General features: G+C 38.3%; 1 protein-coding gene across 4 annotated transcripts in view; it reads right to left on the reverse strand.

Moving 5' to 3' along the window:
• Positions 1-224: 224 nt before the first annotated feature.
• DYNC1I2 (dynein cytoplasmic 1 intermediate chain 2) overlaps positions 225-18,335 on the reverse strand; it is a 39,639-nt gene continuing 21,528 nt past the window's right edge. For all 4 annotated transcript variants that reach the window (XM_014068210.2, XM_014068207.2, XM_014068211.2 and 1 more), the window contains 11 exons: positions 13,803-13,892; positions 13,189-13,351; positions 12,990-13,089; positions 12,695-12,820; positions 11,825-11,971; positions 10,120-10,233; positions 7,879-8,012; positions 6,800-6,944; positions 5,162-5,302; positions 2,639-2,764; positions 225-885 (listed from right to left, as the gene is read on the reverse strand). In XM_014068210.2, the coding sequence (XP_013923685.1) occupies positions 772-885; positions 2,639-2,764; positions 5,162-5,302; positions 6,800-6,944; positions 7,879-8,012; positions 10,120-10,233; positions 11,825-11,971; positions 12,695-12,820; positions 12,990-13,089; positions 13,189-13,351; positions 13,803-13,892 (1,400 nt within the window). In that variant the 3' untranslated portion in view covers positions 225-771. The remainder of the gene's footprint in view (positions 886-2,638; positions 2,765-5,161; positions 5,303-6,799; positions 6,945-7,878; positions 8,013-10,119; positions 10,234-11,824; positions 11,972-12,694; positions 12,821-12,989; positions 13,090-13,188; positions 13,352-13,802; positions 13,893-18,335) is intronic.

An 18,335-nucleotide genomic window follows, 5' to 3' on the forward strand; every position in this document is an offset into this window, starting at 1 on the left:
ATTTCAAAAAGATTTTCTTTTTGGGTAGAATTGTGCAAGCTATATCCATTTCAATAATTTAAGATGAAGTCTTAAATCTAAAAATCATTTGTACCCTTCATTTTTATTATAAGCATAAATAGAAAGTACATTTTAGATTCCTTTTCCCCCTACAAATTTCGTGTGAATTATTAGCCTGTAACACAATCCTATTAAAAAACCCAAGTCTTTTAAATGGATACATGTGAGAAAAATGTCGTATTTTATTTATAAAGAATTCTTATTAACTACACAGATTTGACAAAAAATTCAAGGGATTTTAGAAATTTTCCATTAATTAAAAAAAAGTTTAATAGATTATTTTTATTCCTTTTCATGATCTACCACCATGGGAGCCTACTGTATAACATATAGGATAAAGGTTGCTGTGAACGGATACATGTGTAACTAAGTCTAAGCAGTTCCATAATCCCCCCCCCAATCCCAGATAGGTTTACATAACTTACTTAAATCCCATTAAAAGTTGGACAGCCTAAGTAACTTTAAATATACAATATAAGTAGTGTTTCAACTGATGATACAATTTGCCAAGTTAGGATAAATATTAATTTATGCAGATTAGATTAAGAATATGTGATTTAGCTTTTAAAAAGCAACTTCACAAGATCTGCTTCAGTAATCTTTCAAATCCATAGTTGACTGCCCGTTTTCACGTTCAAGTTGCTGCTGCAGGCTAGAACATGCTACTACATTGAAGCTCTTGTAGCTCATTCCAAAATTCACTGTAAAATTTTAAGAAGGAATTCGAGTTGCCGCTTCCTCTTCTGCGTCAGCTCTGTTTGCATTAATTTCAGCTAACGTCCGACCAAAACGGGTCCACTCATCACTTCGGGGAACAGCAATTTGCTATGGAGAAATAGTTATATGGGAGGTATTAGTAAACATACGAATATGCTGATTTTTTTTAAAAAAAATCATTGGTTTGTACCCAAAATTTAGAATTGAAACAAACATACATTTCTAGGTTCCCTGAATTTTTATGCATATGAAACATTTATTTCAACACAAAGAGTAGGCTCCATGACTATTACAATGAGGAAATCATAGTGAACAAAGATCTAGGACAGCGATGGCGAACCTTTTTTGGCTCACGTGCCATAAGTAGGGGGAGCACAGGGGGGTCGTGTGCAGGCATGCCGCACTCATAATGCAATGCGCTACCTCCCCAGTGCACATGTGCACACTACAGACATGACCCCCCTTTTTCTGCAAGCTTTTTTTGCCCTCCCCAGGCTCCAGAGGCCTCCCCCCCCCCCCGAAGCCCTTCGGAGGCTTCAGGAACTTTCAGGAGGCTTCCCTGAAGCCTCCGGAGCAGTCAAAACGACCCTCCGAGAAAACCGGAAGTCACTTCTGGTTTGCTTGGAGGGTCGTTTTAAGCGCTCTGAGGGCTTCAGGGACCTTCAGGAGGCTTCCCCGAAGCCTTCAGAGTAGTCAAAATGACCCTCTGAGCAAACCGGAAGTCACTTCTGGTTTGCTTGGAGGGTCGTTTTAAGCGCTCTGAGGGCTTCAGGGACCTTCAGGAGGCTTTCCTGAAGCCTTCGGAACAGTCAAAACGACCCTCCGAGCAAACCAGAAGTCTGTTCCCGAACTTCCGGTTTGCCCATAGGGCCGTTTTTTTGTGCTCCGGAGGCTTCAGGGAAGCTCATGAAGCCTCCAGAGGGCCTTGGGGGGGGAGGGGAGCTCTTTTTGCCCTCTCCAGGCTCTTGTAAAGCCTCTGGAGCCTGAGGAGGGTGAAAAATGGCTTTAAAAATGGTGAACTCAGCTGGCCAGCGCGCATGCCATGACAAATGGCTCCGTGTGCCATTGGTTCGCCATCCCAGATCTAGGCAATAGCATCTAGCCAGTGTCTAACTGGACAGAAACAGTTCATAATATATTTCACATTCTTCTGTTTTTAGAAGAATTGTACTTCCAACCTGCTGCTCTACTGTCTGGTTAAGACCATATATAAGAAAAAGAAATTTGAAAACTATTTACTTGTCCAAACCAGTAAAGCAAACCTAAGCCACAACTATTAGTTTGAACAACTTTGAAAGCACTGGAGTATTTCCCCAAACTCAAATATAAAGGATTCTGAAGTGACACAAAAGCAGTCAAACAGCAACTCTTTTTGGCCTTCTGACCTGAACTCAGTTACAAACTGTATCTTTGTTGTATTGTATAGTAACTCTCCTTTCATATTCTCCAGTTTTAAACTTGGTGGATACAGAGAACTTTTTACATTACTTTGCAACATGAAAGATTTTGGATAACTTGCAATCTTTTCTGAAAAAGTTTGTAATTTGAAAGTCCTGCCAATTGTTGCCATCAGATGCCCCAGAATAAAAAAGGAATGGTGAATGAGCAGCAGCATTATGGGAAATTGAGTTGGGCAGTAGTTTCCAAGAAATAGGGGGACGGGTTGAAGTAGTCTTAGGCTGCTTCACAAAACTATATTCATGATAATTTCTTTAAATTTTCATCTTTGCACGCACACACACTCGCACTTAAATCTGCCCAAACTTTAAATAGAGACACACTTTCTAAATTGAAAAAAAACATGACTCCTATGCACTCTTTATTATTGAAGCAAAGCAAAATAAGTTAGAAAATTACCTACCTCTCCCACATCATAAATTACTATTTGTCCTTCGGAATCTCCCACAGCAATCTCACGTCCTGAATTTGTCCATCTTACATGATTAAGGGCTGGATTTCCATCTACGGTAATGCTTGCTGTTGGTACCTATCCCAGTTCAAACAACAATGCTTCATCATGATTAATGCCCTCTTTGGAATTTTGCTAGATTTGTCACAAATATTCAGATGACAATATGACCATTAAAGTTATCTAGCTGTCCCTTATCCTAACACAACAGAGAAGGAAATATTTTACCTTTAACAATATAAATCTCTCTGATATACCCACACAAGGTCCAATGGAAGATGGATTTAGTAATGATAGGAATTAGAGCCCCAAGCCTTCAAAGATGACAGCTCCAAGTTACTGAGTTCTTCCTTGCTTGGCTAAAACCTTGCCTGGATATGCTGAGTTTGAATTACACTGGAAAAATTACTTTATTATAGGTAATACTCTTCCACTCAAGCACATCATAGGGAGCAAAACTGATTGCTGCACAAAAGTAGTGCTAAATACACTCAGAGTCTGATGCTTTAAAGCATTCAATGAGAACATCATGCCTAGGTTTTGCTCCGTGCTCAGCAACTGATAGCACTGCATTCTTCAGCAATACATGGAATACCAGCTTCATGAAGCTTAATTGTTCCAACTATCTGTTAGGTTGATACGATGCATGTGGTAGCATAAAGAACCTGAATTCATGCCAGATAGCAAAAAAGCCCTGGTTTTTCCCTGTACTAGAGTTAGGTGAAACAATGTCATGACATATTCCTGTCAGCATAAGCCACATGTACAGTCATTCATTTTCGGGTCATTTAAAACATATTATTAATTTTATTAATCAAATTCATATAGCTGTCCAACTCACCAAGGGAGACTCTAGATGCAACAATAGATAAAAATATCAAAACAGAGAAGACAAATATAAAAAATAGTATTAAATACCCTAAAAAAAAATACAATAGAAGCAAAGGGAGAATAAAAAAATGCCCCCCTCACAATGGAGCCGTCTAGCCAAGTCTCTGTTTCTGTTAGAAGCCCAGACCAGGTCATATAACCAAGTCTTAAAGATCTTACAGCATATCAAAAGGGATCAAAACCCAATCTAATGGGGGGGGGGGAGAGAACTGTTCCGTAAGATGGGCACTACAATAGAGAAGACACATCTACCAAATGTAAATCTGTAGCTGAAGGTACCCGCAATATGCCTCTTCTGCAAAGTCTGATGAGAAGGGCTGATGTCCCTTAGATCGGGCTTCCCAACTCCTGATCTGTAGTGCACCAGAACCCAGGCTGCACAAATGAGCAAAGCCTCATCTGTGCATGCACGGAATGCAAACAGTACACAAAACCACTCCTCCTCCGGTCCATGGAAAAACCTCTCTCTGCAAAACTGTTTCCTGGTGCTCAAAAGGTTGGAAGCTTCTGCCTTAAATTGCCCAGGCCCATGCCGTAACGGCTTTATAGGTTAAAATCAGCGTTTTGAATTGGAGCTGGAAGTAAACCAGTGCAGCTTACAGAGCAGATGTCTAACATGGACTGTAGGAGTGCACATAATTGTCCACACCCTTGCATGCTAAACTAGTTGAAGCTTCCAGATATTCTTCAAGGGCAGCTCCATGTAAAGCCCATTGCAGTAGTCCAATCTGGAGGTGACTAGGGCAAGAGTGACTGTAAGCAGGGCCTGCTGATCCAGGAAGGGGCACAGATGGTGCACAAGGCAAAGCTGTGCAAAGGCCTTTTTTGCCATGAGTGAAATCTGTTTAGAGAGCATGAGTTGTGAATCTATAGGGACCCCCATCTAGCACCAAAGATGGCATAGTCCTGGAATCAGAGGGTCCCAAAACCCAAAGCCATTCAGTCTTGCCAAGGTTCAATTGAACCCTATTGTTCCCCATTCAAACTCTTGCAGTCTCGAGGCACTAGGATAAGAGGGTCATGGCATCACTTAATTTGCCAGGGGCAGAGATATACAATTGGTACACATGGCAATGCAGGAGCTCACCCACTGGCCTCATGTAGATGTTAAAAAGGAAAGGAGAAAGTACCACCCTGGGCTGCCCCACATAGTTGACAATGGGACCTTTTCTTCCTAATTATCACCAAATCGGATTGACACCAAAGGAAGGTGGCAAATCAGCACAACACCATGCCACCCACCCCAGCCGTCTGAGAAAGATAACATGGTTGAGGGGATCAAGAGTCTTTGAGAGGTCAAGAATGGCATGCAAGAAGTCTTCCAAAAGCAGGACTAGTGCTGTTTCCATCCCATATCCAGTCTGTATCCTAACAGAAAAGGATCAAGATAATCCAAATCAACTGATTCCATGAAAAACTATCCAGTTATAACATTAAAGGTTTAGCATACAGACCTCTTTGTGAGGTAATTAGGTGAAGAGCCAAGGAAGATAAAATAAATGTACAACTTTTTAACATAATATTTTTCTGAAAATATGCTCTATTACCATGCAGTCTTGGGATACCAAACCAATTTTGCTTTACCTCAGTATCATTGTTGAGATTCCATAGATCAAGTCTTCCCATTCCATCTACGCAAGCAAAGAGGGCAGGGTGAGTGGGTGACCACATCACATCATAAACATAATCTGAGTTGTCTTCAAAGGAATATAGAGGTTTGTTGTTCTAGGGAAAAAATCCTTTAGCATTAATATACCTTGCAATTGTAAAATACAAAAATAATTAAGGCACGGTGGCAAGATTTGTGATAGTCAGGAATCGCTATTATTAAATTACATTTTCTGGCTTCAGAACCAAAGGATGGCTGATGGTCAGCAGAGAGGATATGGAATACTGAATCCTGTTTGTGTATTTTGGAGGTAGTGGAGTTAATAACACATCTTTTAGTACTCAAATTAGAAAAAAAGTATTACAGTGCTGCGAACTGACTATCTGTAACACAATTTGTTGGTTGAAGAAATGAGCTAGGAACAAAATGAACCTCTGGTACTCAATGCTTGTATTTAATCCTGAGGACATCAAAGCAAAGTTTAGCTATGATTTGTCTTTTGATTGTTGATTCATTGTGTGTCATCAAGTAATTCTTTTAGTAGCAAAGTTTCAATAAATGCTTAAAGTTTCTCAATTTGAAAAAATAGTGAGTCATTCTTGAGATTTATACTAAATTTGATTATATAAGTGTAGTAATGTAATTTTAACAATAACAGTAGATATTAATAAAGCTGCAATTTTTAATTTCCCCAGAACTTACACAGAAGAGATTTTAAGAAGAGCTTGGGCAACCATTTGTCTGAAATGGTATAGTGCCGTAATGGCAAAACTATGGCACGCATACCACAGGTGGCACACGGAGCCCTCTCTGTGGGCACACTACTCATCGCCCAGCTCAGCTCCACCACGCATGTGTGCACACCTCCCAGCTGATTTTCGGGTCTCTACTGTGCATGCAGGAGATATGCATGCATGCATGCACGAGGGGGAATCGCGTGCATGTGTAGGGGTGGGAGGAGCATGGGGGGGTCAGTTGTCCCCTGTGCCCCGTTTTTGGTCCCAGGAGGCTTCAGGAAGGCCTGCTAGGCCAAAAGCAGGGAGCGAGGTCACATGCATGCGCAGGGGGAGGGGGGGTCTGCACTCATGCGCAGGGTGGCAGGGTGCATTACATTGTGGGTGTGTGCACACCCACGATTTGGGCACTTGAGGACAAAAAGGTTAGCCATAGTATAGTGTTTCTAGCTTGAGCGGGGGAAGGGGGGGCATACTAGAAGACCTCCACTTTAATCATGCAGAATTTGATAATATTCATGAAACAAACAAGTTACTACTGTTTCATTTTGTGTGTGTGCATGTAGTGTCTGTGTCACGCTGTTATGCACTATGTAAACATAACATACTAACAGCAACTTTAAACTGCTACAATGGTTATAGGGATCTTATATTTATGAGAATTACCTCAGCCAATATAAGAAGGCTGAGTAATGGATAGATCTGATCCGTACACATTTTACTCTTATATTGCAATCATGTACTGAATTATGGAACTGATGATTTAAGACATGGATGCTTCAATGAAGCTTCTTGACAGAAAACTTAGTTCTACATAGACAATTTCCATAAGATGGGTTTTTATACAAGTCAAGATTGTGTATATTTATCTACTGATACCTTAGTTGTCCAAAGCTTTACAGTCCAGTCAAAAGAAGAGGTTACAAATAGATGTGAAAAGTCTACAGGTCCAACTGCTGCATGGCAATGGATACCTGTAATGGGCCCTTGGTGGCCTTCAAACATCTCACTGATTCCAGCTTTGCTGTTTAAAATGCATACAAAGAAAAATAATTACTCTAAAAGCAAAAAAAAATACTGATGCAAAACTCTAGATACAAAGTACTATTTAACAGTTCACAAAGTGCATCACAAATTATCTCTACATTATTGGAATTATCAAATTATCTCTACATTATCATCCATGGAATGGAATTAAGCTCAGTAGCACTATAAATTAAAAACTGTATTAATTAAATAACTAGACATATACTTTGAAAGATAATGTTTACAAAATATTACATATTCTAAATAGGTGTATTATTTTTTTCAAACTCCAACTAAATATTAGGGCCGCAAACATTAAGACATTATTGTTTTCCAAGAACCATCAAGCTTCCCAAGAGATGCATTTCCTCCTTGGGTAATTTTCAGTCTGAAATCAGGGATGATAAACCCTCAACCGTATCAGTGTAAACTACCAATTTTGGTTAGTTCTAACCCAAAGCACTGGACAGCATGGGCTGATGTGTGTTTGAGAAGAGACTGGAGTCTCAATTTCATTTAAGAAAGCAATAGATAAGCTACAGCTATACAATTTCAAAACAGATTGAACAGCAGGAGACAAGCTGCCCAATTTATGACTGGTGCGTGATAGTACTGTATAATTATCAACAAAACCAAGAATTTGGGATATTCTGTCACCATTCCCCTCCAAATTTGATTAATCAGCGTATTCCGCATCAAAGCTCAAAAGCTATTCCTATCTAGAAAAAAATGAGATGCTGATGTTAATTGAAAGTTTTAATTATTAAATACTCTTTTAAAATCCTTACACAATTTCTTTTAGAGAAGTGCAACTGTATATAATCATCCTATGACAATTAAAGAGCAGTAATCCCAAAATTAATGTTCCTTAAAGTATGACCCAAGATGCAACACCTTGTGGCTGAAAAAATGAAATCCCAGGGTCTAATCACCTGCCATGGCGACATGCTGTGTAGACAGAGCCCTCTTCACTTCCAACGACAAAGTTGTTGACATCTCCAACAGGGAAAGACATAGAAGTGACAGCAACAGCTTTGGATTGCTTATGAACTAACTCCATGCTATCCTGGAGAGAAGGATATCATATTTTTGTTTTCTGTTTTTCCCAAAGAACTTTTCTGTTAAGATCATGGAGTATTTCTGATACTAGACTTCTACAAAACATTTTTATTCTATATACTTGCTTTATTCATATTATCCAGCTGAAAGTATTTAACACAACAAAACAACACAGAGTAGATGATGACAACGTAGGATTTTTTTCTCAACCTATGGAATGTATATTTTATTAATATCTACAGTAAGACAAATGTACTACATATTTCTCAGATGCTCTGCGACATAATTTAAACTGAAAGTTTATCACTTAAAATCATTTAATGAGCTTCTATATTTAAACAAGCATGTGAACTGAAATATCCTCAGTACAAATTTTATACTACTTTAAACTGTATGCCAGCTCTCAGAATTCAAAAAAGAATCTTTAGAATGTTGTTGTTGTTGTTGTTGTAGTTTATTTATAGGCCGCCCTTTTCCCTGAGGGGACTCAGGGCGGCTTACAATCAAAAAAGGAAGGGGAGTGTAGGACAATACAAAAAAAGAAATGTGCACAAAGTAAATTAAACTATAAAACTCAACATTCACTCAGCATTCGGGAGGGGCAAAATAAGATTATCCCCAGGCCTGACGGGTTAGCCAGTTCTTGAGGGCTGTACGGAAGGCCTGGACGGTGGTGAGGGTACGAATCTCCACGGGGAGATTGTTCCATAGTGTCGGAGCCGCAACAGAGAAGGCTCTCCTCCGAGTAGTCGCCAGTCGGCACTGACTGGCGGATGGAATACGGAGGAGGCCAACTCTATGCGATCTGATGGGACGCAGGGAGGTGATTGGCAGAAGGCGGTCTCTCAAATAGCCAGATCCACTACCATGGAGCGCTTTATAGGTGGTGAGTAAGACCTTGAAGTGCACCCGGAGACCAACAGGTAACCAGTGCAGCTCACGGAGGATCGGTGTTATGTGGGCGAACCGTGGTGCGCCCACGATCACTCGCGCGGCCGCATTCTGGACTAGCTGAAGTCTTCGGATGCTCTTCAAGGGCAGCCCCATGTAGAGCACATTACAGTATTCCAGCCTAGAGATCACAAGGGCTCGAGTGACTGTTGTGAGGGCCTCCCGATTCAGGTAGGGCCGCAACTGGCGCACCAGGCGAACCTGGGCAAATGCCCCCCTGGTCACAGCTGAGAGATGGTGGTCAAAAGTTAGCTGTGAATCCAGGAGGACTCCCAAGTTGCGGGCCCTTTCTGAGGGGTTTAAATTTTGTCCCCCCAGCCTGAGTGATGGTATGGTGGTCAAATTTTTGGGAGGGAAACACAACAGCCACTCGGTCTTGTCTGGGTTGAGTATCAGCTTGTTCGCTCTCATCCAGTCTTTAACGGCTTCCAGTCCCCGGTTCATCACGTCCACCGCTTCATTGAGTTGGCACGGGGCGGACAGATACAACTGTGTATCGTCCGCATATTGGTGATATTTTATCCCGTGCCTTCGGATGATCTCGCCCAGCGGTTTCATGTAAATGTTAAATAGTAGGGGGGATAGGACCGACCCCTGCGGCACCCCATAGGTTAGGGGCCTCAGGGACGATCTCTGCCCCCCCACTAACACCGACTGCGACCTGTCCGAGAGATAGGAGGAGAACCACTGCAAGACAGTGCCGCCCACCCCTATCTCCCGCAGTCGTCGCAGAAGGATACCATGGTCGATGGTATCGAAAGCCGCTGAGAGGTCAAGGAGAACTAGGATGGAAGCATGGCCTCCATCCCTAGCTCTCCAGAGATCATCAGTCAATGCGACCAAAGCGGTTTCTGTGCTGTAACCGGGTCTGAAGCCAGACTGGAAGGGGTCAAGATAGTTAGCTTCCTCCAAGGTACGCTGAAGCTGGAGAGCCACCACCTTCTCAACAACCTTCCCTACAAAGGGAAGGTTGGAGACTGGACGATAGTTATTAAGAATAGCTGGATCCAGAGACGGCTTCTTCAGGAGGGGTCTCACCACCGCTGTCTTAAGCGCGAATCTTGGGATATCAGTCATATATGCTGTAGCATATATTTTATCTGCAGAACTTTCCTGAAACAGATGTAACAATACATGATTGACATATTTAATAAGAAATATACCTGCGGCTGTGATAGCATATCCAGGCTCCATGAGCAAATCTTCCCATCAGTAGAAATGCTGATAAGGTTATGAGCATTCTGTGTCCCCACAACATTTACACAATATACAGGATGCTAAGGTAAAATCATATAGCACAGTTTAACAAAACTGTTTAAGATATCTTCAAATATCTTCAAATATCAAATGCAAATCTAAATTTTAAATGATCAGACAAGAAGGACAAGAAAGATATCCAGGGACTTAACAACCTATTGTTTTCTACAGCTAATCATCAAATCTTCCCCAGAAACTAAGATCTAGATTTGGTTGCTTAGCATTCCTGCAAGATTAATCACTTCTCTGAAAGTACAAAAACCAGTGCTGGTATAGGAAGGATGAAAGTTCATTCTTGGAATACAGGTAGTCCTCACCCACTGATACTAATTTGGACCAGCAACTCTGACACAAAATGGGAAATTATGTGACTGTTCTTTCAAGCTGGAAAAAGACAAGACTATTCAGTTCCACATCTTTGGCTTTTGTTTGCCTCTTAACCACTCCCCTGCCCTTTAGAATGCTTGAATGCCTGTTTACTCTCTTGTACACATTGAAAGCAATGTGACTGCATGGCAGCCCAAAGCTGGGAGCTGTAGGGCCACTATGCAAATAGTTTACAGTACTCTCTTGAAATCTCTTCTTCTCCAATTTCCCTGCTCTATAAGGTGGGGTGGGGGAAACGATTGATTTCTTTATGCAATCAAGAAATCTTTGCCTGATCCTTGCATTGCTTTGGATAGTTAGAAGGGCAAATAGGTTACTCTTGTAATCCTTTCCACTCCAATCTCTCTTCTCTGGAAAGTGCTTGGGGGTGTGTGGTGGAAAAAATCCAAAGGTGAGGTGCATCACAAAGTCTACTTATAGTAATGGCAATTATGTGATTGAGAGATGCTGCAAAGGGTTGCAAATGATCGCAGATTAGCCTTAAAGTTATTTTTCAGCACTGTTATAATTTTGAACAACCGATGAATGAGTGGTCAGTAAGCGAATACTACCTCTAAGCCAACATTAGGAGGTGAAGTTATGCCAAAAGAAAAGCTGAACATTAATAAAAATAGAACAAAAGAAAAACAAAAGGAAATGGCACGAACAGCTATAGTGATGCAAAAGCATGGTATACCTATCAACATTCCTAAGCACAGAGCAAAGGAATGACCAGACAGTCTAGATTTTGAAAATATGAATAGCTAATATTTTCATTTCAGGCCTACATGTTTTCCCAGCAGGGAAAATGTGCTTCTCAAGGGAAAGTAAGAGCTAAGGAACAAGTAATATATGATCTCCTATTCATAATGAAAAATTCAGACATCTTGGAACCTGGAGAGAGACAAATATAGATGACAGGAAATACCATAGAACTAAGTAATGTGAAATGGTGAATTGATCCTTTCAGCAAAAAGTTTAATTCAAATAGGATTACAGTATCTTTTATATAAGACACTCATTTCTTGAATGTTATATTTTTTTTCTTCACACATTCTGAATTTTATCCCATCATGCTCTAAGCCAACACTATCCTAGATTACTGAATAAATCAATAATTTTTTCTTATGTCTTGCCTTAGTTTCTTTTGTCACTACTTCACACTCTTTCTGTGCACTTTGCACAACACTGTTTATCCTGAAAGGAAATTGGGTGATGAAGATATATGGATCTTCTGTTCCCTACCGTGTGAGCAGCAGCTGAAAGGGGAGTTCTCTGAACTGGTGTTCGCTTATTGCTACGGTTATCCCAGAGCACAATTTGTCCAGAGTATGTGCCACCAACCACCAAATTTGGATGAAATTTTGCAAATGTAGCAGACATAACAGCTGACTGTAAAGTGAAAAAAGAATGTAAATGTTATTTCTGAATATGACTGTTTACTAGAAATATTTCCGAAATGACTTCAGGAATGATTATATCAGAAAAAGGCACATTAATGGATCATCTTTTAACCTATGAAATGTTATATCATATTAAATATATAACACAGGGAAATGAAATTTCATTGTTATGCTGAAGGTTACTTTCGTAAGCATGGGGGTCAGGAAGATAGTTGAGCCCAGATGAGTTTGTTCTGTTTTTCTCAGCTGTCATATTATCTTATCTATGTCTTACATTTATTATTTTACTAGTTGTTTCATTAGAAGTAAATATTTTACAGTAGCCTATATTGAGGCCAACTTGTACATCTACATTAGATCATTTTTATTTATTAACTTTATTTCCCTTAAATTTTAGGCTATGTATATTTGTTTTCAACATACAAATTGGGTTGAGATGTGATTATATATTTTTAATAATAAATGCTGATTCTGTACTTAATGCACAGAACGTCATGTCATCTTTTATATAGTATGAGGTTGTGTAAGTTTAAATAAGGTATATTATGCTAAAAAGAAGATAGCTGGATCCTTCAGACATGTGTTTAGAATGGGTTACATTTGAAGTTCATGTCTCCTCAATTAAATCATTATGGTGATAATTAAAAGGCAAGTCTTGTCCACTTTCATTAATACCAAATCTTTAACCCTGCAAGATAAGAACTTGCACTACCTGGCAGTGAAAGACATATTCTGGAGTTGTTTTCTTATATTTCATATTCCAGACAAGGGCCACTCCATCAGGCTCATGAGGAGCATCTTCATTGTTGTTGTAAGATGCTACTAACAATTCTGGGTACTAGATAAAAAAATAAGAGATTCTCTGTTATTGGCTTTAAATAAGACACATTCAAATAAATCCAAATTAAGTTACTGAACACAACTTTATTTCTTGGAAATCTATTTTGACAAAAGAGTAAGGAAAATAATATCTACTAAGGAAGATTTATTAGGCTAAGTAAAGTTACCTGAGATGACCAGTCCAAGCAACTAACAACACGATGCTTTGACCAACGTTCATCAAAAAACTGTCTGTTTAAGGATAGTTTAGCTCCTGCCTGAATTTCTCTGGGAAAAAAATAAAACAATAAAAGAGGGTGGATTTAGGATCATTTCCAGTAAAATTAAAACAAATGGAGTAACATATTTTTGAAATTCCCATATTACCCTTCTTTGTCTTCTAAGTCCCGGCCACTGTAGTCAAAGAAAATATTAATTTGCTCAGAAAGAGCTCTTTCTACAATTCTTGTAGACTGATCAAAGAAGCTCAAAAACTCTTCAGAATGCAAAATTTGTTGCTTTTCTTCTTCTGTTAGTTCATGAGGGGCAACTGTGGAGACAGATTTGGAATATGACTTATAACCAAGAGACTAAAATGAATATATTTAATGATTAGAATGATATGTGTGTGTGCGTGTGTGTGTGGTATTAAGATTTTCAACAGTAATGAACAGCTGCAATTTTATTTAATGTTTTTAGTCTTTAAACTTTAATACAAATTTCAAACAGTAAAGAGAAATATACACAACAAAATGAAAACAGAAATTTGTGTCAGATATGCTTCCTCCTTCATATTAAAAATGAGGAACATAACACTCTTTAAGAGAATACCGAAGTAGGGAAACTTCCTGTTGGCAGGATTAGTTTTTATTTATGATAGTTAATTGTTTCTTTATTGCTTTAGTATTTATGGTTAGTTCTAGTTTTATATACTGAAAGTCACCTAGAGTTGTTAGAAAAAATGGCATATGAATGGATGTAAAGAAATAAAATATTTATACCTTCTTCCTCTTCTTCCTTTTTCAAAATGCTTTCTTCCTCAGGTTCAACTGGTGGTTTTTGTATAACTACATCATCTTCATCTTCCTCGTCTGTAAAGAGGAAAGTTATCAATAATTGCTTGGCCAGTTGGAATCTGGGATTACATTTATTAAATAGCAAAAAAAATAATCAGTCAAATATACTGTCACTGTCAGTAAACTTTATCTAGTGATTTTTCTAACACAGCATCAGAACTAAACATACAGTACAGGGGAGCTTTTCAGAGATTGTCACTTTAAATTCTTAACTTTTATCCAGCTTTGTCACTGCAGATGAAACATTCATCCATGTGATTTTACACTGCATGTTCACATATACCTGCCATAAAATAAGGAAAATCAAGCATCTTAACACAGCTCCTCAGAACTTCTTTAGATATAGATTTAATAACAAAAAGTTTTTCATAAGGGAAAGAAGTTGCTTTAGTTTTGATGATGCTAGCTGGAAAGGGAAATTTTGCTAAGACAATGGCAAGAGAAATTATCTTTTTTTCCTTATCATTCTAACTACAAGTCACATTATCATTATGTTTGCCAGTGAGCATTTTAAAAGTAGAATGCTGTACGAAGTGTTGACGCCTTGAAATACTGAGAATATATGTAGCATTTTTTGCATTGTTACATTTTGTAAATAGTACTAGTCCCTAGAAAATTTAAAAAAGAGCAATGTGGTGTTGTAGAATATGTTTCCTGCCTCTTTTTGTTCTGCTTCTCAGAGTATCTTTCTTAAAATACTTATTTCATTCATTAACCAGCTATGTCATCTGTCTAGAAGAGAATGGAAGCAGAAGCCTGCATCCTGCCTTCTTACAAGTAATGAGGCAAGATTCAACAGGGGTTTATTTGTTACAGCCATTCCCCTGACCCATGTTCAAAGTCATGGGGGGGGAAGAGTGGTCAAGAGGTACAAACCAGCTGCCAAGCTATGGTCCCAGCAGCCAGGCCAGCTGACTAGACAGCAGCAACCAGATGGTATTGCTGGGATTGTCTATCCCTGCTCTGAGGTGGCAATGGGATGGCACAGCATTTTTCTGCTTGACTGCTTCCAATTATGTTTTTTCTCCAATGGCAAGTCTGTGCAATTACCAACTCTCCAGGAGGTCCAGAGACAAGCCTTTACCCTGCAAACAAAAATACAGCTTGTAGGCTCTACCAGCTGCCAAGCCACACACATAGTGATAGGCTGAAGCAAAATCTGGGGGAAAAAATCTTTCTAACTCTAGTTTAGTCAATAAAAATATAAATCTATACCTGAAGGAACAAATGTCTTAAATGACACTATATAATGCATACAATAATACAAACTCCAACTTAATCAAAATGATAATGACGTATGCCAATCCCACATTATATGAAATCGAGTGATTTTTACGTTCTGACAAGTTTACAGAACTAGGATAAATGGCATGAACAATTTCAATATATGCTCATACTTCTGAACCAAATGGTGAAGGTTAAAATCTTTCCTTTCAAGGGCCTCAATCAGCCACAAAGGAAAACAGTAATCACTGTCTTTTCAACCAGCCCAACCACATTTGTCAGCCCTTTCTCCGTCAATGCAGCCAGAGCAATCAACCTGCCAAACATTCAGAATGGAAAAACAATCTGAAAATACAGGGTATAATGCACCTGCCAGTGAAAATGGCCATTTCAAGAAAAGCTAGTGATCTCAGTGACCCTGCTGAGGAGGCGGTGGTGCAAAGGGGAAAGAACGCGTAAAAGAATTCTTAGTGATCTCCACTCTCTTGCACATTGACATTTCCTTACAAAGCCTGCCAATTACAGCTTTTGTGCTACTTAAAAAAAATGAAAGCTTTTTTGGACAAAATAATCACACAGAGAAACGGAAAGACACTGCTCCTTTTTAGATGAATTTGTACATACAATGGACTATTAATCAGAAAACTGGATAACAGAGCAATTCTATGCCATGTGCCCCAAACAAGAGACTAGATTTCCACCCAAGCATTGGGGAAGAGAAAATTGATAAATGCATAATTTTCTCTTAATAATGAGAGATTGTGAATAGCAAATTACAAAGCAATGACTAGATTAAATAATTTGGTTGAATTAAGTGTGGACTTCTCTTTTTGTATGTAGACACGCTACAACAAACAATGTCACTATGACTTCAGAACAGGAATGTCCCCTTAACCTTTATAAGTTGTTCAAAGCTCAAATTCCATACATTTAGAAGTTAAATCTCAGTTTCCTGGCTCTGCCATTCCATTCTAATTCTAAGTACCATTTTCTGTGATAGAAGTCAAATCCTTGTCAAAAGCAGATGGGCAGCTCTCTACTACTGCCCAAGCGATCTGGTTATTTACATATATTACAGAGATGAAATCTGATAATCAATTGCCCCTCCTCCTTTTCACATTTTTAGTGTAGATGACAGATGTATAAACAAATTCCTCCTCGTCCTTATTCTTTATTTATTGTCAACGCTTAGGAATAACTATTATTGAATCTCAGCCCTAGAAATGGTATTTCCGCAATTACATAAATACACTTGCAAGCACTGGAGCAATTTTTCATCTCAGTTTAATACTTATTTTTAAGATATATGCAAACACCACTAAATAAATAACAAACTTTAATCCTATTAATCTTATGTTTTATCACTTAATAGCGCACTAACAACGGAATTAAGAGAACTAAGTGGATAGCCAAGAATAGTTATTCCTTGGTAGTTTAAATTTAAATTGATATGGAAACAAATCAGCAGAATTATAAATTCTCTTCATTATACACACACACACACACACACACACACACACACACACACGGTATTTATTTTAGAACAACCTACTATTCTGGCAAGAAGCCATAGCTTTTTCTAAATCATCCTTCTGCAGGTCAACAAATTTGGGCTAACTATGTGACCAGAAAATTCTCTAGCTGTCAAAAGTCCTATTCCTGCTTTTTACCCAATAGTACACAGAGCCTTTGAAGTACTTCAAGCAGTGCCTGATGCTTTTAAACATCACTGTGATCCAAGAGATGAGGTTTCTGTCTATTACTCACTAGTCTAAATGATGCAGTTGTGCTGGCATAATGGCAAGCACATCTGAAATTCCTGCTGCTTCTGCCTTCTTTGTTCCTTGTATTCAACCCATTGCCAAATTAAGCTGCTTAATCCTGTACAACACTGTGAAAATATAGACCTACTTAATCCCCACCCCCATATATACTGATCTATAAAATCTACTTCTCCAACTTTGTCACCTTAGTATCCAAATGACACCTGCTCTCTTAAATTAACATATCCTTTCTTTTGGGTATATTTATTATTGTTCATACTATAATATTCATTCGTAATGTAGGTATTAACGTTCATACCAATTGTTCTCATTCCTTCCAATATCCTGTTTTGTTTCAATTTTACTTTAATTTCTTGCCTTGCTAAAAGAAAGCCTATTCATATATCAATGAACACAAAATCTTTCCCTTATTGATCTCACTTCCCTCTTCCATCTTCAAGTGCAGCTATAAGTATCCATTTTTGTTTGCTTCTCAATAAAGCTTCATATACATCAATGGTTCTACTAAAAACGGACCACAGAATAAAAATGCAAAATTATCCAAACTTTATAATTAAATTGTCATACAGGTTTATTTTTTCTTGCCAATATATATGTCCTATAGAATGTACTATTTAAAATGGCAATTTTCATGACTAATATTTTATGTACAAGGTGTTACAAATACAGTATTATGTATGAATTAAAATCAGAGTACTAAACAGCAGCAAAAGTTGAACAGTATTGCTTACAATCTAATATATATGCACCAGTTGTACCATTCTGGATTAGGCCCAGAAAAATATTTTGAAAAAATGTCCAGCTCTTTTATTTCATTGCTGTAATCTCTTTTATTATTCAGCATTCAAGATTTACCCCAATGGTGCAGAAATGCTTTATTTATTTCACATTAAAAGCTACACTGCCACGCAAGAACATAACAATGAGGAGTGAAACTACATGTCAAATCATTTTACTGATGAATATTTATTACAATATACTAAGTGGTTACTATGTTTTTTTCCTTGACAGAGGATCTAAGGTTACAAGGCAAGCATTAAAAATCTGTAAAAGTAGCAGTTACTTTAAAAATGCCAAATCTCTTCTCAATGAATGGTAAATGAACCAGTGAATTTTTACTTAGTGTTAACATCAAAATTGTGCTATATTTTGTTGAGATGAGAAGAAAAGCAGACTGTAAATTAGACAGCGCCTTGCTACAACTCTAAGAGAATGAAGTTCCAGTTGTCTGCGTGGTCTGTTGTTGCAGAGTAGGTTAATCAAAGTTAAATCATCTGTGAAATGGGTGTCTTTTGTTAAGCCGAAGTGTCTTCAGATCACATTTACTATCTGTTTTATTTTGTTTTTGGCAGATACTTCTTAAAAATAGTAGAAGGAAGGACAAATCTTTTTGTATTACATCTAGAATTTTTCTAGATTTAGAATTTTTCAAATGATAAAAGTTTGACAA

This window comes from Thamnophis sirtalis, unplaced genomic scaffold (genome assembly GCF_051295495.1).
Source record: "Thamnophis sirtalis isolate CommonGarterSnake01/CBP01778 unplaced genomic scaffold, rThaSir2_p1.2 scaffold_1, whole genome shotgun sequence".
Classification (NCBI taxonomy): Eukaryota; Metazoa; Chordata; class Lepidosauria; order Squamata; family Natricidae; genus Thamnophis; species Thamnophis sirtalis.